The sequence below is a fragment of the Chamaea fasciata genome, unplaced genomic scaffold (assembly GCF_029207755.1).
Source record: "Chamaea fasciata isolate MVZ Bird 193981 ecotype frontalis unplaced genomic scaffold, bChaFas1.0.hap1 SCAF_8, whole genome shotgun sequence".
In the NCBI taxonomy this organism is placed as follows: Eukaryota; Metazoa; Chordata; class Aves; order Passeriformes; family Sylviidae; genus Chamaea; species Chamaea fasciata.
The window spans coordinates 17,627,392-17,650,557 of record NW_027094093.1 but is presented as its reverse complement, the minus strand read 5'-3'; the positions used below and the strand labels follow the sequence as shown (position 1 = coordinate 17,650,557).

At 40.6% G+C, this 23,166-nt stretch overlaps 2 protein-coding genes across 10 annotated transcripts in view; both read right to left on the bottom strand.

Annotated features, from left to right (window-relative positions):
- The window catches only part of ATF2 (activating transcription factor 2), a 49,331-nt gene extending 35,664 nt beyond the window's left edge, over positions 1–13,667 (bottom strand). For 2 of the 9 annotated variants that reach the window (XM_066189888.1, XM_066189896.1), the window contains exons 1-5: positions 13,604–13,667; positions 9,900–9,930; positions 4,403–4,471; positions 3,694–3,763; positions 1,152–1,248 (exon numbers count right to left, since the gene is read on the bottom strand). In XM_066189888.1, the coding sequence (XP_066045985.1) occupies positions 1,152–1,248; positions 3,694–3,741 (145 nt within the window). In that variant the 5' untranslated portion in view covers positions 3,742–3,763; positions 4,403–4,471; positions 9,900–9,930; positions 13,604–13,667. The other 7 variants (XM_066189890.1, XM_066189891.1, XM_066189892.1 and 4 more) reach the window with 7 other exon arrangements.
- A 3,945-nt stretch (positions 13,668–17,612) lies between these two features.
- ATP5MC3 (ATP synthase membrane subunit c locus 3) lies at positions 17,613–21,038 on the bottom strand. The gene is made up of 5 exons (XM_066189887.1): positions 20,963–21,038; positions 20,803–20,881; positions 19,742–19,819; positions 19,195–19,388; positions 17,613–17,857 (listed from the first exon to the last, which is right to left on the bottom strand). The coding sequence occupies exons 2-5, from the start codon at positions 20,839–20,841 to the stop codon at positions 17,743–17,745; spliced, it is 426 nt and encodes a 141-aa protein (XP_066045984.1). The 5' UTR covers positions 20,842–20,881; positions 20,963–21,038; the 3' UTR covers positions 17,613–17,742.
- Positions 21,039–23,166: the final 2,128 nt, after the last annotated feature.

Genomic DNA, 23,166 nt, shown 5'->3' with positions numbered 1-23,166 from the left:
CAACTCTTATGATGCCTCTGTATCAAGCTGGAATCATAAGACTTGCAGCATCTTTAGATAAAATTCCTCTTAGTATATAAATTTATCTTATTTCACTGTTATAGTCAGGTCAGAATTAACCACACTTGCCATTAAGTTACTTGCATTTAAAATATTGTGAAGTAGTATGATTGTGTGGACTTATTAAGCCTGGTGTCTACAACAGCTCCTACACTGGAATGTGGCTGCACAGAGACACTCTCAAAGTTTCATTTTTAAACACCTGATTATTTGAAAGGTCCCTTTTCTTGTGGTGTAATTGACAAGGAGCACATTTTGAATTTTAAAATTTTAACTGCTAGTTTAAGAGCGATACTTTTTTTATCAGCTCATTGTAACAAATTAGCACTGCACAAGAAAAAAAAACCAAAAAAAATCAGAAAATGCCTGAAAGTCTTTTTGAGGTTCATTTAGGCTGCTCCACCACTGAAAAAACCCCAGACTGACTGTAACTTCAGCATACTTAGCACATACTCTCTTCATTCAAAAATTTTCAAATGTATAATGCAATCAATTATTCATTAGTGATTACTTCTGATCCTAGACAGAAGTTATAATTACTAAGTTATAACATAAATTCAGAGGTGGGAATAAAGTATTTTGAATTTAAGCCAAAACAAAGCCAAAAGGTTTGATCTTTCTTCTGCTATCCCATCGGAAGAATAATCACTGATTCATTCTTCTAATATCACCATGATATGTAAAAGATGCTATATATTTTAAAATTTAAGAGACAAGCAATATTAATGAATAATTAAAACTGAAATACAGTTTAATTTAGTTACAGATCCTCTTAGACATAGCTTTTATTAGCATGCTTTTACTGCATGCTTATGTAATTCAATCAATTATTTAAGTATTGATAATTTAAAAATATTTGGATTATATATCAGATAGGAATAAAAGTAACTTATGGAGAGTAATAGTGGCTTCAAATTCTGACACAAATTATGTAAGGAAACACTGTCTAAGCTCACACTGCAGACAAGCACAGTGAAGAAAATGTATCACATTCTCTTAACATAAATCTATGCATTATGTACAGAAAATGCATAAAGCACATGTCCATTCCAGCAGGAGAGTGAACAAACTTAATAAAAGTATATACTTACCAGCCACAATGACACTATCATTACGAGCCGGACCAAATTTCAGTGTCATCTCATGTTTATGTTTATGGACAGCCAAATGATCCTCGTTGGTAAAACGCTGCAGCAGGAAGTTTTAAGAAACAGCTGTAATTGGGAGTGTGAACACAACAAATGCCATTCCACAGAAAGCAATTTTTACAACATGTAAAGTTATCATTACTATGTTAAAAGACAACCCTCTAAGGCAGATATATATTGTTCCTCGGTCAACAGTACCAAGCAGAAATATTATAGAACTCAAATGATGTTCATAGTAACTAAATGTACCAGGGCAATTGCAGTGTAAGTACCTGCATTCATCAAAAGTCCAAGATAACATTTCAGAGTGCTGCAGCCTCCATCAACCATCAGCAAACAGCCCTTTGCTGAATTAATGGATCTTGACAACGTCTAGTCATTGATCACCACTACTTGATTACTGCATTGTGTGTATTACCACATTAACGAGAATTGATCTGTAATCACAAACTTCACTGCATTTAACAGCATAAAGATAAAATATACTACAGCTCCTGCTCCTGACCATTTACTACATAAAACAAGGGGCAGGTTGAATGGGAAACACTAGAACAATGCCAGAACAACTGAAATACTGTGAATGAACTAAACCTACTAGTGTTTTAAAAACCTCCCAAGTTTACTCATTTCATGCATACTTTCCCCCAGATTTGGGGTATATGCTATAAAAAAGCAGTAAGCAGACAAACAAAGTGCTGTAAAACAGATATTCTTACTTTCATTATTTATTTTCATTAATTTACTATGCACCTGTAATTGTGGGTGAAGTTAGTGTTTCAATTGACATAATCTAAGAAAATGTGTCCCAAGATGCAGCTTTCCTAAGAAGAACACATTTTACACAAAACATTGAAATTCTTAATCTTCTTCGTGAACATTTGAGTACCAAATTATGTTTCTGGTTATGCCTCACTAATTTAAGTCACTCCATATTTGTCTTATAACAGATCCATGCCAAGAATCACCTCTCAGGAACTAACACATAAACTGAATTGACCTCAGAGTACAGTAATACAGAATGTTTCCATGAGAAAGGCCATGTGCAAGTGGAACTGTGATGGAAATTAAAAATGCAGGATCACTCTAAGACAGGGTGAAATGGGCAAGGGATTTTTTTTTCCTTAGAACTCTACTGCCCAGAGTTCCAAATGCCCAGCTCTCCATTACCCCTGAGCCCTATCTCTGCATACAGCACAAGCCATAAACTCCTGCACTCTATCACGCTAAGAGACTTGAGCGTATCTTTCTGTTCTCACTAAGTACTTCCAGAGGGAAGAGGATGTCCAGAGCCTGACTCCTCCTCTCTCTTCTACAGTACAAAGCTGGCACCTGGAGAAGCCTTGCCCATTTTCTGGGACATGAACTTCTCTTTTCACCTTCCCTGGAATCATGGGCTGCTGTAGACCCATGTGAGATTCGGTGAGAATCTTCTGTGAGATTTAGTTACCAAAACTTCTGTCAGTCTACACTGCAATGAGATTCAAATAGGATGGGGACAAATGTTGCTTAGAAGAAAACAGTCCTCTTCTGTTACTTTTGATGTCTCTGAACATACTAGACATCTTAGAAATGAGAAATCTTAGTCCTCTTCTGCTTCAAATAGAGAAGACTACATTAATATAACATTGATGCTGTCATTCATCATAAAAACTAAGTTTTCAGAATAAAAATAATGGTATTTTGAATTCAAAATCCAAATAAAACAAAGTACACAAATATAATGAAAAACACCTTGTTGAAAATATCAATTCTATTTAAATGCAGAAGCCATTATATTATGAAAAAAAATAAGCTTACGAAAATAATTTTATACAAAAGATGCAGGGATGTCCATCTCATGCAGCAGAAATACAAATGCACTTATTTTCAGGTTACTAAATAAAGGTGTTAAGACAGCATCCTTTTAGCAACTATATTCTAAAATACTCCATAATATTTTAACCATTCTGTTCACCTTCACCTGTATATGTATATACTAATGCTATTTACTAAAATACATTAAAACTATTACAGGAACTGAAATATATTTTGTGGCATGCATATTGTTATAATCTTCCTATACACAACAACATTCATAAAACAAACTTATGCCATTAAATATCTGCAATCACCACAGCTATGAAGATTGGTGACAAGCAACCTTAACATTGAGCATCCCACCAACACTGAAATATACTAGAAATTGCAGGTCACCTGACACAAATTAGGTTGTTTCTTGATTATTTTTCTAATGAAAGCAAATAAAGCACAGCTAACAAATGAAATTGGTTTTAGCACAGAAAGGATAATTTGTTTTTTCTTCTATGGATAGCATTTTGGATAAACACCTATATGCTACAAATTCTTGCTTTTCAGCAGAAGATAAATACTTTGTAGCAATTATAGTAAGCCCCTTTCCTTCAATCCCTAAAAATACATTTCACTGTTTTACTTTTTTTTTTACTTTTATTTGTACAATGCTAATGACTTCAGTTCAGACCATTACCTGGCCACATCCAGGGGCAGTACATAAAAAGGGTTTGTCATCACTCATATTCTACAGGTCGTTGTGCTACCTGTATTAAAATCAGAATGGAACAAATTTTACAAATAATGCAACAAATTATCAATACATCAACATCCACAGGCTATTTTAATATTCTATGGGAAAGAATTTCTGCCTTCTGACTACAGTAACATCCTAAATACCCGTGATTCACACAGAGTATGGACTTCAAGCTCTGTCAGGAAGGTGGAAAAAAATCCACCACAGATGTTTCTGAACATACACCTCAATCAGAAATTCACACATTCACATGTAACATGAATAATTGCAAAAAGTATCAGAAAACACAGTAAGAACAACTTGTAACAGAAACCAAATACACTGTAATAATGATCCAATTCTCACAGTTAAACAGATCAAAAGCAGCAGACAACACAGTCTTGACAAAGCAGTCAAGGTTGTGGTGCCAGAAGATGAGGCAGAAGTTTTCATTCCTTAGCCTTTTCACAACCTTTATTTAAAGCTCATCATTAGAGATAAGTTGGCACATAGCCCTTTGTGTAAACTGCTATGAATTTAATTACAAAAACACGTACTTTAGTAATGTTTCAGCTACTAAATTACTGACAGGCTAAAAATACTTAAGAAAAAGTAAGATATTAATATTTGGTGCTGTTTTGCATACTCACCCCACATCCAATACACATACCTGCCAGATTTCACATATAAACTTGTTTCATAGGGCAATCTATCATATCCTCCTTTTCATGGCAATGAACTGTAACCAGAAGTAGATATTAATTACTATGCATGCTAAAAATATAATAATGAATAATTTTGTAAAGATAAATGATAAAATGTCCACTATTTACCCATAAAACATAATAGTTTTTCAAAGAAATAGTTTACTTCAATTCATCCTCTAATTAGTTGTGGCATCTATGGCTTTACCCTGGAGGAAATACATTTGTCTTTAAATGAGTATTTGTACGGAGAACTAACAGTGTTAGTTCTGAACACTATTTAGATTGATGAAGCAAATAAAGATGAATAAAGATGTTTTTATGATTAAAGATCATAGGCAGAATAAATCCATCTCTTCCCCAGAGTCATGTAGAGGTGCAAGGATTCCCCTATTGTCTAACCATCCTAAGAATGTACACTTCTGGTACACATCTGGGCATGAGACAGTAGACATATCAAGTAAGCATAAGCAAATAATTTCAGACTTATTACCTCAGAGATCTGTAGGGAACACAATATCTGATCCTTCTGGATGTACCTGCACAGTAAAAAGCTACTGTGTATAGACTTCTTCGGATATTCCTTCAAAGAGGAGGAGATCCCAGTGTCCTTCCTAATGTACACCCAAGAGCAAAGAAAGAAAAACATGGCATGCAGGAGATTCTAAACTGTCACTTCTAAATATATATGTTTCAAGGAATGAGGACACTGAGCTGAGATCAGAAGTCGAGAAGAAATGAATGGCTGCCAGAAACTTTATAGTCTTTGGCACTGACAGCTCAGGGAAACATTTACATCCCAAAGGAAGGATGCCAAAGCAAATCAGGGTTGAAGACTGTTCCGCTGTTCTTTGCAAAGAGTTCGTAACCTGTCTCAAGTTTCTGAAAGAATGAAGTATTTTTTTGAACTGTTCATACTGTGAACTTGGTACTTTCACTAATAAGGAATATTAGCAAGATCATGGGCAAGTCTGAATACTCATGACTAAGGCCTCATGGTAAGAAATAAGGTCCTTATCCATGACACTTTAAGAGTATATCCTTACATTATGTGGAACTTCAACAGAGTTAACAGCTATCCCACAAGCTTATTATTCTTCTTCAGCTATGCAACAATCTAATTTTTTTAAATGCAGGCTCAAACTAACAGAGTTAGTCTTGTTTAGATCTCAAGAGGAATGAGTTTTTTTAAACCTGTGATCGCAGAGCACTGTACACTTACTTAATGGCTACATATGCCACCATATGCCAATATGCACATATGGATACGTACTGTGAGTAGACAAGCAGTATCCATATCATAAACATCTAATGGTGGAAGAAACAATTATGATTTGGGTTTTTTTTAATCCAAAGCCTGAAGATTTTGATTCACTGAAGTGCATGTAGGACATTTTTCCCACTCTGTTACTATGTCTTCTTGTCAGTCTCTGAGAGATGCAGTTGCAGCCATAAAATCTACCCCCTCCATGCTGTCAGCGTTTTTCATAGGTGAGAAGATGTAAATTTTTTAGGTCCATTCATTTTCTCTTTTAAAGGAATATTACCAAAGCTCGTATTTGCATGTGGAGTTTTATCTGGTTCCATGTCTTAGTTTGTGAAGCCTGTGAATTTTGAATGCCTGATATACAAGTAAAAAATCAATCCTTGTGAAAAAGAAAAGCAGTGCTGTACTTCTGGCAAACTTACTGGAAAAAAGTTGGAGATAAATTCATTTCCTCATCTTAGTAACATTACTTGACTGCAGGCCACATGGAATTTTGTGAGGTAATCCCTTGTAAAGAGATTCCGGAAAACATCTGAGGAAAAAAAATTACGTTGAAGCACTGAAATTTTTGCACCTAAATGAATAAAGTTCACTCACATTCTAAGCAAGACCTTGGACATTTTAAATCTAAACAGAAACTGGATCTGACAGGATGGGAAAACAAAGGGCTCACACTCATTAGTGCAGCCAAACTGGTAAGAACTGTATTTACCTATTGCAAAGACAAATGCAAGGCTTGCACTTAGAACAAAATAACTCCATGCAACAGTGAAGGCTGAGGAGCAACTGGCTGTCAAGCAGCTTTGGGCAGAACCTCTAACTCCTGGTGGAAAACAAACCCAACACGATTCAGCATCATGTCACTTGTAGCACTGAGAGACAAGAGGCTACTGGGATGGATTAGCAAAGGCACAGCAATGAGATGAAGGGAAGTGATTACTGTCCTTTTTCTGGCATTCTAAGACTACAGCTGAAGTGCCATATCCAGAGCTGAGTCCCTCAAGATAGCTGATGAACTGGAGAGAAAACATCTGGGGCCCCATCAAAACAGTCAGGAGTCTGGACTACTACATAACAAGAGGAAACAAGGTTTGCTCAGAATGGAGGAGGAGTGCTAAGGATCTGCCTGCTGTCTTAAACTACCTAATGTATTGATAATAGAGAAGTCAGATCCAGACTTTAGGTACAGTATAATAAAAGAATGAGGTGCAACATCCATGAGACACCAAGAAAGTTAAGAGTTAAGGAAAACACAGCACTAAAAAAAGAAAAATCCCACAGTGAGGGCTTGCTGAACACTGGAACAGGTTGCCAAGCGGGGCTGTGGAATCTCAGCCTTGCAGAAATTTGAAATTTGACTGGATAGAATTCTGAGCAATTCAAGGTCACTCTGAAACTGAAAGCATACCATAAATATGATATAGTGAGGAACAGAGGTGAACAACCACAATGGACAATCCAAACTTGGGTAATGTTCTGAACCCTTTAGAAGACTCTGCATGGTCAAAAACCTGTTGCTGCTACAAAATACAGACAAACCCCATCCTTTCCCTCTTCTTTTCCTTCTGGATTGCATGTTGCCTGACAGGGATAACAAAACTTAACACAGAGAAGGCAAATTTTCAGAAAAAAATGTTTGTAATTGCCATTCTGATCTCAAAGGAGTCTCTTTCTGTTGCAGACTGATTGCTCAAAGTGAGAATATCACAGTAAGAAAGAGGAATTTAGAAAATACCTTTTCCCCTGAAAACCAAAATAGCAACTTAGATGCTGTCTTGTTAAAATGTTACTCACCCAGCCAAACCAGAAATGTAATACATGAAGTGATAACCCTGTCACTAGAGGGGAATTACAGTCACCCTGGACTGTTACCTAGGCAACAACTAACACCTTGTCCCATAGAAAAAAAGACAGTTCCTGAAGGAATCCAATATGAATGTGGAACTCCAGCCTTAACTCATCTCTTCAGATAAAATGAACATTCAGTGAAATGATTCTTACTACAGTTCACTGAACTGCAACTTTCTTCTGTAAGCTTCCAACTCTACATTCCTTTCAGTAGCATAAAGAAACCCATATGTAGAATTCCAGCCACACGGTAACAGTATGAGAGCTGAACACAGGAAAAACCTGTGTTATAATCTTGACAGTATAATCAACTTCAGTACTAAAATCAGACTAATAATCTCACTTTTTTGGTGTTTTCTCTGTACTTTCAACACAAAGTAAAATATACTCACATCATGCTTATTTAAAATGTAGCCAGCCTCTTTTATGATGTTTGGAATGTAAATGTTACAGTAAATTGTATAAATAAGTATATATCTATCTTTAAAATATATATAATACGGAGAACTAAAAATGAGTTTGCAAGTAACTCACTAATATTTAAGGCAGTGTGCTTATTTAAAAAAAAATGTCTCTATAAAATGTCACATTAATATGTATCTAAATGTGCTACAAAAATAGCTTCAACAATTATCTGCGTATTTCCATAAGATTTTAATTAAACACCTTGGGTACACTTGGTGGAAACTATTACTACATAGTCTGGGGCTTGCTTCCAAAATACCTTTCAGAAGACAATATTAAAAAGAATAGAAGCCTGCACTGACTTAAGCCATGTCTTGTTGGCTTATTTAACTGGTAGAGATTCTTCTGTTTTCTCTTAACTGCTTACATATAGGAGCATGGAAAATACAACCGACACCTTGATTCAAAATTTCTCTACTGAACATTAAAGCAGCTTTTTAAAATGTATATATATCTATAGTCCTTGCAAAATCTTCTTCAAATTTGCTGAGAAAAGTCATTCTTCACACATAGCTAGTAAAGCAGACTTGCAGTTAAAGCCTCTACTTTACCTGCAGAAAGCAAGGTGTGTGCGAAAAGATGTCCATGCACAGAGCTGTCACAGGCTGTGCAGTCTTACCCTGTGATTACTTATGTTAAGCACTGTAGCAATACAGAGACTGCCCTCCTGTAACATCAGGGCTGACACAAACAGCACAGAAGAAAAGTGCCAGGACTGAACACAGAACAGCTATGAACACACATAACATCACGAAGAAACAGCAACCATAAAGGTTCTCAAGGACAGCATTCTTCTGTGCAAGAAGAGATGCGTATTCCCACGTGTGTCACCCTCCTAAACTGGACAGTCCACAGAGGACAATCTGTCAGTCTGCAGCTACATCAGTAGCTGATTTATCTCACACTGCTTACATGAGAAACACACCCAAGCCACCCAGCTACACTGACCACTTGCACGTGGCTCCAACGCAAGAAACATCTGCACATTCTGGTTTGAAAAAGATGAAAGTTGGACAAAAACTCTATCAGGGCATTGAGACAAGTCAGAATTAGAGTATCCCATCAGCATTTGGTTTCCCATGAGTCTAAACACTACAAAGTGCTTATGTTACAGGACCAGTGATGCATTTTCCTACGGATGTTTACATTTCCTCAAGACCAATCATGTCTAGTCAACATTTCCTCTCATTCATTACATTGGATCTGGGATTGTGCCCCCTTTTACTGCAAGATACAAAGCCTTACTGTATAGAGAATTATTAACTCTAACTAAATTTTTCTGTTGATCTCATCATAGTGTATAACTACTTTAGGTAATGTGAGACTTTACTCTAAAGCTCCATTTTATAATTGAAGCATAAAAGAACCAGGTCAAAATTTTTAACTTTTATCAACTTTTAAGAGTTTTACTTAGAGTACATACTTACTCAAAGTGAACTGAACATATTTGCCACAGTAAAGAATAACATTCTCTTAGTAGTTACCTGGAGAGCTCCATTTAGTGTTTGGCTAAGCTCCTTCCAAGATGTCTTTAGATGGGAGGGAGGTAGCTATTTCTCTTTTCTAAAATTAAGCACCTCACAATTAAGAAATGGCTTTTTCATGCAACCAAACAAATAACAACAAAAATCAAAATGAACATGGCTTTCATGGTCTTTATATTTTCAACACTTGCATACAGCATTCACATCATAAATTTTAATCACTTCCCACGTTTGAGTTTATCTTTATTTCCACAATTTTCTGTACAGGTAGATTTGCAAGTTGAGATTTCAGTAAAAGTCAGAAGTTAGTAGGTAGAATACACCACTTAAGAAGTGACATAAATCTGAAAAAAAGTAATTTGAATTTTAAAAAGAAGAAAACCCCATTGCTCTACTTACCTGGAGGGACTGGAGTTATATTTTCTGTTTCCTATAAAGCAAAAGAAGAAAGGTGAAACAAAAACGGTGTAATTAATACTTGACCATTACAGGGCATTTCCAGAAGTGATCTGACTGTATTTGTGCAACACTGTCAAATGTGGCATTCCTAAAAAATAAATCTGAACAGTGAAAGAAATGGAGGAAATAAAACTTGAAAAATTAAAACATTCCTCCTCATAATGAAAGTGGGATTGGCAGAAAGTTACCTGGTAGATTCTGCAAGGAAACTATAGGCCATACTCCAGAATATTTGAAGTTCATAACCAGCAGTGGCTGGCAAACAGGAAAACAGGAGCTCCTACTTCACATTACGCTGCTAGCATAAGGTTCAATTTTTTTCTTTTAAAAAGTCAAATATTAGGCACTTTTGCTGACATTATTAATTAACTGCTAGTATCTGATGTCTAAAGTTAATTCCATACTTTCCACCATTTGTCTAAACTCTATAAAGGGCAGAGCATCTGGACAAGGAGAAAAGATGACTGACTTGAAGACAAAAGAAAGGATGATTGACTTAACAGGTTCCAATAAGAACAAGACAGCCAGCTGGACAGACAGTCACATATACAGAAACAAAGCAATTAAATTCCTTCAGCTGCAGGAATGGCTTCTTCCACAAGAAGATACATTTCTGGTAAACAGAGGGCACTAATGGCATAAAGAAAGGTCCTCAGGCCTAACATCTCCTGTTGGCTGAACATAGTGGCTTCTAATTCAACTCTCTGGCTTAAGTATTTTTCAGAGATACCCCTGATGTTTCTTTAACTTACTAAAAAACTCTGGCTGTGTGAATACAGCTCTTGTACATTAGCAAAATATCAATGAACCTCATAAAAGAAATACAGAAGGGTTACTCCCCCCATCTCCTCACAATTTGCTTATAGAGATATTAGGGCTTATTAGGGAATTTCCCCAGTTCTAGGTTTCTAGTTATCTAGGTTTGAACATCTTCAACCTAACATTAGAAATCCAACCTCATTTTTCTACACTTGTTTCAACAAATTTTAAAAAAGCAGCTTAACAAAAAGTTACTTGCATCTCACATTTTCTTAGATTGTATCCCTGAAGTCCAAAATTGAATGAATGAATGAATGAATGAATGAATGAAGAATTAAATTCTAAAAATCTTTAAATATATCAGATATCTCACCACAGGATTCCTCTTGCTCATTAAAATAGAACAATCTTTTTCTTTCCTGTAAGCACTAATATAAATGATCACTGGATTTACCTAGGAAGGAAACATAATATATTGCTTGGAATGCCTTGCTTAAGAGAAGCTCTTATCTGAAGCAAAGCTAATAGAAAAGTTCTCAGGCTCAACTGAAGCTGACACTGAACAAAGCTGAAAACAGTACAGCATAAATGCGAAAAAAATACAACCAAACATTTATTGCATAATTACTAAATATTGACTAATATTTCTGTCACTAACTATATCCAAAGCCTTCTTAGAGTGCTTATTACTTGTGAAAGAAATACAGTTCAGTTATGCAGAACAACGGTAATCTGAAATCAACTAAATATTAAAATAAAAGTTGAAAGTATTGAATCACATTTGCTACTTTGAAAACAGAAAATGGATAATTTTTGTACAGAAACTTAAGACAGTGTTAAGAAACCATTAAGAATGTTGATACTACAAATAACTTTAGGTTAGGAAAATTTCAAGGAAGTAAAAACGTACATTTGTAAGTTTAAGTTAAATAAGAGTAGAAGGAAAAAAAGCTGATGACAGAAAAGGAATTTTTAGCACTAGGCACATTCAAAATTTAACAAAACAAGAATGAAAATAATACCATAGCTCATGCTGTTCAATGTGGTCACAAAAGAAAAGCAGCATGAAAAACAAGATTATTATAAAAGTATGTATGATGAAATTTAAGATCTCTAAGTACCTTATATTAGATACTGCAGAGTCTAGAAGTTTCTGGAAAAAGACCTACCAAACATCCTAGAATTCAAGTCAGGGTAGAAATATCAACTACACTGTGAAGAAGATCAAAAGCTCAGCTACTTGATTAAGCATTAGCATGCAATGTCAGTATTGAAACATAAAATCCCAATGGATTTTTAAAAGAGCTGCTTCACCCTATGTACACATTAAGGTTTCTTATTAGTTGACAAATCGTTTGAAGCATTATATAACCACAGTCCCTGACAAAACTACTGTTTAGTTTTTTAACAACACGACTTAACAATTTTGATTCTGGATTGCATAACTATGAACACTTCACAGTTAATTCAAGTGAATGCCAAACTGGACTACGGTTTGTCCCTCTGAAATTATGCCCATTAACAGACAGCAACCTGTTTCAGTGGATGGCTAAAGAAATTCCACCTGGAACACCTGTGGAAGGCCAGAACCACAAGGACTGGTCTGATCCTGTCAGCTTGTGCTGAATTTAGCATCTAACCAGACCTAACAGTCTTATGACCCAAACTTCAGAACATTTGTTTTTATTACCTCTTACCCGGCTTTATGCTCAGCAAGAAGGGTGGATGTGACATTCACTGCCACGAGTAGAATATGTCAAAAAGAAAACAAACCCACTGTTTTAAAGGGTGGTAAATAAAATACATTTCAGCTGTGTTTCTGGTCACTGTTTGGAAAGTAGGGGATTATTCAGAATGTTCAGATTATTCGAATTTCTCATTTCAGCACAAGAAAACAGGTGACAGTATCACTACTGGCAGATAAACACCTCTGGGAGGAAGCAACAGAACGAAAAGCAAGTGAGGGACATAGAGTGCAAGAACAGGGTATAAAAACACTCAAATGGATCTCCCAAGAACAGGGCTGCAAAAACGCTGTAGAATGAGTAAGACTGCAGAAGCAACATGGCAGCACACACTTCCTCTAACTCCAAACATGAGGTTACATCTTGACATAAAACACTTGTGCCTACAACATCGTGCAGCTATCACTAATTGAGGGTCTGTGACATGCTTTTACACGTGAAAGCTCAGAGACCTTTTATTTGACAACTGGAAAGGCATTATGCACAATAACAGGCAAAGTCAATGAGGCACCTGGTCCAGGAGTTTCAGCTCCATGGGCAGACACCAGGCAGGCCAGCACCTCCCTCTGGTGCAGAAAAGCTGCTCTTACCCCCGCCCAGCATCCCCCACACCCGTACCCTTCTCCGCACCAGCATCGGCACGGACCGAGCTCTCCTTCAGAGACGAAGATGGATGCAGACGGAGGCCTCCATGGAGCAGAGACGAGGCGGAAAGGCGAGGCCCGGCTGCCCCCTCCTCCCGCCCTCCGCGCTGCGGGCCGGGGGCAGCTCCCGGCGATGCCCCCGTGGGGCACCCCGCTCCCGGATGCGCTGCAGCCCCTTCACCCACCCGCTTGCCCCGCCGCCCCCGCACCCCGGGCCGCCGCCGGGCCCTACCTCCGGCGGGTACCGGTGTCCGCGGCGCCGGCCGGGCCGCCCCGCCCCGCTCTAGGGGCGGCGGGAGCCGCAGGCCGCGCTGGGGGAGGGGGCTGCCGCGGAGAGGAGCGGCGGCGCCATGTTACTGCCTCCCGGGCATCCCCCGCCCACCGCCGCGCCGTGCCGCTCCCGCCCGGCCGCGCCCGCCCGGCGCCGCCGCAGCGCGGAGGGAGGAGGAGCCGCCGCGCCGGGCCAAGCCGGGCCGGGCCGTGTTTACAAACTCACCGGGAACGCGGCCGGACCGCACATTAAAGGCCGGGTCCCCCGCGGGCTTCCGTCACCTCTCGCGAGAGCCGCGCTGACACCTCCGCGGGGCGGGGCGGTCACGCGGCGCGAGGGCGGGCCCGGGCGGGGCTCCGTTCGCCGCTCCCCACAGCGACCCCGCGCCGCGCCGGCCGGAGCGCGGCGTGAATGGCTCCACCGCGGCATGGCCTGACGGACCGCGGCATGAACGGCCGAAGCGTCTCTGCGGCGCGCGGCACGGCGGGCAAAGCCCGCGTGGCGGAGCAGGGTTTGCGCGGCCGTGGCGGAGGGGAGCTGAGGATGAGGTGCCCAAACTCTGCGGCCGGACCTGCAGGAGGGTCACCAGCTGAGGACAGCAGGCACCAGGCAGAGACTAAACCACTGCAGGGCTTCGCTCAGCGGCAAGGTTTCATGCGCTTGTCACATCTAACTTTTGGAATAATCAGCGCTCCAAAGCCGTGTACAGGCGAGATTCCCTGTCTCTCAACACACCCTCACTCAGGGCAGGAGCGAGGTGTGTGTCTAAAGCCATGGTTGTGGTAAACATTCACCTTGGCTAATATATCAAAAGTGCTGCAGTAATAAAAAAGTGCTGCAATAATGGCAAACGCCTCTATTTTATACAGGAGGAACTAAAAGAAGATTGGATTGGTTAAAGAAGTAGCATAACTCTATATGGGAACAGTTTAGCTAGTGTGTAACTCTGAATCACACGTGAAACTTTAATTCTGTGCATGTGTTATCATTTGATCTTGTTCTGAGACTGATCTGAGAGTGCAAGGCCATAACAATGAAGTACTTCTAAAAGAGTAGTATCAGTTCCAGTAAAACACATTTTGGCCGAATTTCTCTAAACTTGCACAAGACAGTATGGTATGTTTCATTTCTCGTGTATAGTTTTGGTGGGCACTGTACAGCAGTTCTGCAGAGTTCTTTAACATACAGTACGATAGAAGGCACTGCATAAAAGTACACTGTTTACTTAAAGGTGGAATTATTCTTTAAAGTAGCATGTTGCAAGGACTCAATTGTACATGCAGAAGAGAGGAACAGAGATCTTCTTTCTTCAGAGAGCAACTAAGACCTGTTTTAGAAACAAGTATTTTTTGATGGTTTAGCTTCACCATTACATAGCAGCAGCAGTCCAGTTTTCCTGGACTGAAAAACTGAACTACAGGTGCCTTTCTTCAGTGAGAAATTGATGAAAAAATCAAAGAGAGGGAAATCAGAAAAAGGGAAAAAAAACAGCAGCAGGATGTTCAATTTTACCTGCAGCAAGGGATGAATCACTTTTACCTGCAGCAATAACCTAAGAGCATAATTTAGCATTTCATTTTTCCATTAGAATAACATGGCTGTTTCAGAGGTGGTGTGATGTTTGATCTACTGGAACAGCAGGCAGAACAGTTATTCAGAGACAATGAAGATCTCTGCTTTAGCTGGCTTCATCTTCAACAGTGAAACATGACCAGTCAGTCTTTCAATATGGAGAACCTACAAGACAAATTTTCATGAGCTGACCGTCTCTTAAGTTCAGCGCGGTCCATGTCTGAAGAAACTGAAAAAGGTTTCAGGGAAGTAAAGCCTACAGTAACACTTAATGAAAATTAAGTTTGGTTTCTCTGACCTACAGGAAGATTCCTGATGTAAACTCTTACAGGAAGATCAAGAGACCTTGGTCTATTTCTGCCCTTTTAATGCAAAGAGATTGGGTTTGGGGGTTTTTTTGTAAGAAGAAAAGTAAGTCTTTTACGCATTTATAATCGTTACTTTTGAGCATGTTAGGAAAACTGAGGGTGCTCTCTGTCAGACCACTAGAATTGATCAACTAAGCTTTGTTGGAAAGGGATTCCATGTGCCCTGTAATAGTTCACCTGTCAGTATCTGCCCATCACTCATTATCTCTAAGCCCCTTATTTTCTATAAGGAGGATAATCCTCTGTGTGAAGGTTTGTTGCCTTGTTTTGGAAGTGATTAATCTTTATCTGTAGAACCCAGATCTGATTCTTCCATGACTGGTGTAACCAAACAGCCACTTTGCCCAAGTTTGGCCTATGCTCACCAGTGTAAGAACGAGTTGAAAGGCAGTAAGCTTGGGGAGATGCTACTACCAAAACAACCTTCACATCCATATATAGGTTCACCCAAGATGTCCACTGCCTTTCAGGCAAGGCTGATCACAAGAAAAAGGATTCATGTTTGATAGGGTGATGCATGTAGTAAAAGATGGTATGTAAATCCAAAAATCATTATTCAAACCTGATTCAAGTAACCCATGGTGACTCAGGTGGCTTTCTTACTGAAGTTATGGAGCAATAGTTCAGCCAGGTCTTCTATCTACACCAAGTATCATTACAGCTCAGCAGAAACATTTTATATGCAAACAAATTCCTAAGTGGAATTAGCAGAGTTGGAGCTGGACTTGACCAAGACAAATCTGAAGATGCCTGTTTGGTCAAATCCCAGTGACATGGAAACCTGAAGCTTGAATTAAGCTCGTCGTCGATGGTCCATGACTTTAGGAAATACAGACTGCCACCTCAGATGCCTGTAGAGATCCCTGCTGTACTGAAAGAGAAAAAAAGTTTAGCACCTTCCTGGACAGCAGTACACACATGAGCTTTAGAGTTAGAATACCTTTCAGCCAGGACAAATGCACTGTCAGCTTTTCAAATCAACAGCTTCCAAGGATGGGTAATAACAAGTCCCTAAAATTGCCAGTGGATGAGCATGGAAGATACCTGCAATATGCTCCACCTCCTACCCCCTCTCACTCCTCAAAACCCCTACTTCCTGATCTAGTAATGTAAGACACTACTAATAGTGTTCTAAAGCTACTAATTTAAGATGCTTCATATTCTGCACTCCTAAAATTCACATAATAAAAGAACATTCTCTGCATTAATTTCTGTTTTCTACTAAGAACGTGGGGAAAGTTATCTCTCGTGCTAGGTTCTAGAATTTTGCTACACAAATTCTACAATCATTTACGTTGAAAAATACCTTTAAGGAAAGGTTTTAGACCTTTAAGATCATTAAGTCCAACTGCTAACACTGCGAAGTCCACCATAAACTGAAGTGGGACTAAAGTTCACTAAACCATATCTCCTTGAATACCCACTTGGTACTTTTTAATTCAGATTAGAACAAAATCTTACTCACGCATTGCACTTATCTGAGTCATTAATCATTTCTCCATTTCCTCCAATAAAGTTTCCTATATTTAATTCACTAATTATTTAAAAAGATGGCAAAACACTGGTTGGTTTGCACTCTTACAAAGTTCAGCTTGTATTTTTTATATGATCAGATTGTTTAATATTCTGGATAAAGCTTGAGATGCTATCAACCCCCCCCCCCCCCCAACCAGATAAGTACAGTAGCACACAGTGTTTTCCTCCAAGAATAGATGACACCATAAATGCAGTTAGACTGCTACTAGAGGAGTGACGGTAGATACTGCAGCTGTTTTTGTTTTTTAACCAAAATGCTTTAATCCTAAAACTCTTAAAATAATGTGTGAGATAATGCAAGGCTGACTACAAAATTGGAAAGCTAGAAGCTTTCTTTTAATCAGGTGATGTCAAAAATCCAATAACTATATAAAATATGTCCATGGATCACAACTAAATGCCTTGGACCACACTAAAGCAGTTGCTCACTTAGCTCAATGGGGACACTGGTTAGATCCAAGTGGAAAACCTACCATGGTAATCAAAATATCTTGTGTACTTGAAAACTGATACAAAGAGTTTCCTATCACTTTCATGGATTTGTGTTCCGCTCTGTCTATCAAGAGGTGCCAGGATGTGTGTGTCAGCTAGCTTAGGGAAAACCAAAAACACAAGTGAAGGAACAAGGCCAACAGTACAGCCTTTCACACAATCTCTGCACCCTTTGATCTCACAAGTATATGCCCCATTAATTTTAATAAATAAACTGCCATCTTCCAGATATCCTAGTGAGAGAGACAATAAATGAAGGCAACAAGTTGACAGTTAAAGTTGTTATCTTTAATGAAATGACTTTGGAAATAGCATCAATTTCCATGACACCAACATTTTGGGAGTCCCATAAAATGCAGTTACATTCCAATGCCAATATTACAGGCAGATCTCTATTCACATGGCAAATAGGATCAAGAAAGCAACCATCAGACAGAAGAGACCCATAGCTTCAGACAGGGCGAATCCCAGGATAGCATATGAGAACAGCTGCTGCTTCAGAGAAGGATTTCTAAAAGAAAGAGAAGGTGTAAGAGCTTTTCATCCTTGAAATTAAGATGTTTTTCATGCAGTTTAACAGTTCCTTGCTACATGTACTTCCTTGCTAGAGATTCTTTAACGGGAAAATCCAATAAATCCAAGCAATTTATTTTATGAGGATTTCACTGAAGACAAATAAGCTGGCAATTAAGACTAATCTCAGGTTATGTAGATGGTGTAAGGGTTTTACAAATAAGCAGTTTTCTGACTATACTCATATATCTTTTGAATTTGACTTCTCTACATCCTCCCATGCAGAAACTAGCAGCACTAGTCTTTAGAAATTTATTTCACATCTGTGACACGAGAACTACACTCCAAGGAATTTAATGTGTATCACGTTTTAAGCAGCTCTTAATGCAAATACAGGAAGTGAAACCACTTAAGAGTAGGAGAAAAAAAAAACCAAAAAATGCAGCAGTTTGTTGCAAAAATGCAATGAATATCCCTTTAAAAAGTGAGAGGAGAAAATCTCCAACATAAAACTATGAAGCAATATTCTACAACCTCTGACACATTAATGTAAAATTCAAAACTAGATATATTAATTTTGTGCTGAAAACACCTGTTTCTTCAAGTGGAAAGTGCACTTCATTGTCGTCAATAAGGCTTAAAAATCTTTATTAAGAATTAACACTTAACTGGTTGAAAAAGTAGTGAAGAACATGAAACGCCTTTTATGCCTGTATCAGTTCTGCTATTCCATGATGCCATGTGAACTTCTATTACAGAAATGTTGTAACATTACCCGAAAGTTCATCCCTCCTACAAAATCCTCACCCTTGCCCCCTTCAGATTTCTAGAAGGAATGATAACTTATTTGCTAAAATAACTGCATATTCTGAGATACAAAGGTGAATGTGTTAAGAAAGAAAATCAGGCATCCATTCCTAAACAATGACTGTGACTATGAAGACTAAAGCATATGGACTCTCATTCCTTATTACCAGTTCTCAGAATGTTTTCTTTAGGACTTTTACATGGAAAAGATACAGGCTGGATTTTTAATTCAGTTTTGGAACTAAATGCTTGAACACTGGACTCCAGTGACCGAAAGACTGACCAAGTCTAATGATGCAATTTCTTTCATGGCTCTCCTCCAGGAAGAGTGTACAAAGTTCTGAATTTAACAACAGAGCCATTCTGATGAATACGGTACAGTTTCATACGGTTCTCTTCAGCCATGTGTATCAGTTACACTAATCATTAACAGAATTTATGACAGTGCCATTATCTTTTCTACAGTTCAGCTGTCTCAAGATACATCTGCATACAATTAAAGAGTTTTTAAAGGGAGAGATTGATTACCTGGCATAACCAATGATTAGACTACCGAAGACTGTTCCAATACCAGCACCAGAACCAGCCACACCTACTGTGGCTGCACCAGCACCAATGAATTTGGCAGCAGTGTCAATGTCCCTGCTGATAGCACTAGTCTGGAATTCTCTAAGTGCTACTCGGGAGACAGTATTTTGGGCCCCGTTAACTGTTGACTTGCCCTAAGAAAACAAAACATGAAAAAGCATTATATTCAGACAAAAGACCACGTGATAGTGTTATTATGCAGTTTTAAAAGTTGTATTAGATCCAATGTCTACTTATTCTTCAGAGTGATGAGAGTGTAAGTCATAAACTTCAGAATGTTACCTGTTCCACCTGGAAGTATCAACTTTAAATGTGAAAGACTTCTCAGGGGAAACAGTAAGACAGCAACAAGTATTATTAGGTGTTTGACTTAAAGCAAGTTTCACACTATTTGAGGTATTTGAGTTAGTACAAGTGAACTCTAGGTTGAGGACATTTAGGCTCACCAGGTAATTTAGGAAGATACAGAATTTTGTTTATAAGGTACCTCTCCATTCTTGACCTCTGGCCTAGACAACACAGACGCCGAAATTGGTCTGTACAAGACTCTTGATCCAGCACGGATCTGCAAGAGGAGGAAAAAAAACTATAAAAAAAGAAACATTTGATCACAACTGTTCCATACAATAGTCTGTAAGATAATAAGACTCTTAGCTACTAAGCCATTTGTCTTCCTCAAAAGAAAGCAATCTCTGAACAGCTGGATATACAATAAAGATACAGAAGCAAGCACTGCCATGCAACCTGACAGCACTGTTTTCAGGAGATATATTGTAAATAGCCACATCATTCAGTGAACATATACATGCATTATGCTGACAGAAAATAGAGCAAAACAGTGACAAAAATGCCCGACCGGCCAGGAGGCAGTGAAACACATTTTGAAATGAATAAATAAAAGCCATCAAAATGAATTTCAAAGTTGTTAAATGCACAGATGTAACCTAGACTTTTGAATTTAGTGAGGTACAAATGAATGAATCCTTTTTCACAAGCGGCCTGCATGTGTCCTTGGGCTCCCAGCAGTCTAAGGTCATATCGGCTCTCGCACAAAGCTCTTCCTGCAGGAGAAACCAGGGCCTGGACCATGCAAAATGAGACCTTCTGCACGCCACAGAGGGCATTTTCACGCAGGACACCCTCTTATCTCTTCAAGGGCAAAAAATCCCGGCCTTGCAAAGGACAAGCAACAGGCTGGAGTTTGACCTACAGCGAGGCACGGAGCGCAGTAGGCCCAGGAGCTGCTGGCTGCGCTGACCTCCCCCTCCTTGGCCGCCGGTGTGCGAAGGCCCCTCACCTTGGCACAGGGCCCCGGCCGCGCCAAGGAGGCAGGAAGGAGAACGCGGCCCTGCCGCAGTCTGCCCGACCCCCACCCCCACCCCGTCGCTCTCGGGCGGGCAGCGCTCGGTACGGGCTCGGCCCAGGGCGCCGCCGAGGGCTCGGAGGCCCGCGCAACTCGCGATCGCCCCGCGACCGTCGCCGACCCCGCCGCCGACAGGGACAGGGTCGGTGAGGAGGCGCAGGCGCCTCCCGCGCACCCCCACTCACCAGGGAGGGCGAGGTGGCGAGCTTGGCGCAAGCGAACATCTTAGCGGGCGGCGTCCCGGGGGCTCACGATCCGGCGTCTCTGCGGAGAGAGGGAGAGGGTGAGGGTGCGGAGGGCGGGGGCGGCGATGGGCGCGGATGGCGCGAGTGGCGCGGTTCTCACCGCTGCAGTGCCGCGCTCGGGCCGACGGGCGGGCGGGCTGGGCCGGCTGTGCGCAGGCGCGGCGGGGCCGGACGGCGGAAGGGGCGGGGCGCGGCCAAGGTCACTTTGTGCCGGCGCCATTGGCGGCCGCGGGGGGCGTGGGGTGCGCGCCGCTACCCCGCGCAGCCGCAGCGCGCCCGCCGCGCGCGGGGCGGTTCCGCCGTGAGGGTGGCGCCGCCAGGGTGGCGCTGCAGAGCCCCGTGTCAATGGCGGTGTCGCGGTGTTCGTGTCGCGCCCCCTCCCCTGCCGCACGGCAGGGAAAGGGGGCGCGTCCGAGGACAGCTGCTGGGTGCAAAAAGCCCCTGCTGTTCAATTAGTCATTTTTGCACGATGAGCAGATTCACACCCAAGTAACGAAAGAATCCTTTTTAATCAAGATTAACCGAAATAGGCTTATCTTTGCTGAGCATGTGTTCCCGAGATTTGTTTAAGCTGTACGATTTTCATATGATACAATCTGTGCCATAAAACCAAATTCTAAAATCGTGTGCTGCAAACGGTCTCCAATGGGCCACGTAAGTGGCTGTGCGTGCTGTATTTAGGAATGGGACAGTCTCAGGATGGGTGCTGGGCTCCTGCAGACTTACAGGACGACTGATGTTGCTGGCACTGGGTAAACCACAGGTGCCACAAAGCTGAGACTTTATGCTCCATAGCAGCAACTTGAACACCCCCCAGCAAACATGATCAATAGGTGCTTTCAACAGCTGCATACCAACGTTCACCATAATGCTGCTTTTATAACCTCAACGCAGTGTCTTCTGATACTTAGGTACAGGGGAGGTGTACTCAGCTGTAGGTCCAAACTGAGAGACAACAGTACAATTTGAATTTTCCAGCCTTCTGTTCCCTGCCTTAATCCAGCAGCAAGCTTGGTCTGGTTCCAGTGTGCATCCAAAATGTCATTAACAGTGCAGTAAAAAGTCAGTCTGTAAAGGCCAGCAAAAGAGGTTATAAGCCAGTGGTTTTGGTTGTCTGGGTGTTTTTTGTTTTTTTGTTTTTTCTTTTCATGGCTTACACACATTTTTTGGGAACTGAGGTGCACAGGCAGATCTGCAGTGTCTGCCACATGCTTCATCCACAGACAAGCACTAAGATATAAGTATCAATGGCAAAACCTTTTAAAAGTTAGGCAGAACATTTCACTCCAAAAAGAATTTCAATCCATGTGCTGTTGTGGGAATAAGTATTTCCACCACCATGAATAAAACCGAAAAGGAAAAGCGAATGCTGTGGTGTGACATGCTGGTGTACAGTGACATTCAGAGTACCCCATTTCTGAAGACGGGTGCTTCACCTTAGGAAGTGCAGCAGCCAGCAGAGTGTCTGCAACAAAGAAATTCGCTTCTTTGTGGAAGGAAGTGCAGCAGTTAGAGACGTGCTTTCTCCTCGGGAAACTGGAGGTCTGGATCTCCAGGCATGAAACAAATCTTCCCCCAGATCTCATGAATGGAGAAGAAAGTGGAAATTACACTTCTGTGTACACACAGCGCAAAGTCACATGGATTCAAAACCACATTAAACAGAAACCCTCTTCTTTCAAAATTCCCACCCCAGAATGTTTTGTAAAAAATGCACTCACACGCCATTTGTTGTGAACAGTGTCAAAACCACTATGAAACACTGGTTTATTGTTGCTTTTAGGGCATAACATCTGATACTGTATTTTGAATCTGGCTCAGCTGTTCCTTTCAGGAGGATTTTGAAGAGCTGTTACCGATCTCTGGGGGCCAGGCTGAGTTTAATTCAAGCAGATCTTCATAAAGAAACACTGGTTAATCTCACATCATTTCCTATCCTATGGCTGACCTGCTGGTAGGTCCCCAAGGAAGGGCATCAGTGCACTAAAGACAGTGTAATTTGTAGTTGCTCAGCACATTTCTGAAAGTCTTTTAGAGTAGGTTCCCAGTGTTCCAATTTTCTCTCTGTGTCAGGACCAGTTATGCATGTGGGCAGTAGCCAAGGATGCCAGAGGAGGTTTTCTCCCCATTTTGCCTCTGGCAAGGAAGATAGAGTGCAGATGTTTGCAGTACGTGGTGCCTGAAGAGCCAGTCCAGTCCTCTCCCACAGCTCCTGTGGCCTTATAATTCCCTGCTGCTGAGCCAGCCTTGTGTCAGGGCAGTAAGACAGCAAGTGACCACTAGCTGCGGTTCCACCAGTATGGC

Coding starts and splice junctions, on each gene's coding strand:
- ATP5MC3 (XM_066189887.1), bottom strand. CDS start 20,841: ATGTTCGCTTGCGCCAAGCTCGCCACCTCGCCCTCCCTG. Junction 19,820..20,802: donor TCGCCACCTCGCCCTCCCTG/GTGAGTGGGGGT, acceptor CTCCTCTTGCAG/ATCCGTGCTGGATCAAGAGT. Junction 17,858..19,194: donor CTAATCATTGGTTATGCCAG/GTAATCAATCTC, acceptor TCTTTCTTTTAG/AAATCCTTCTCTGAAGCAGC.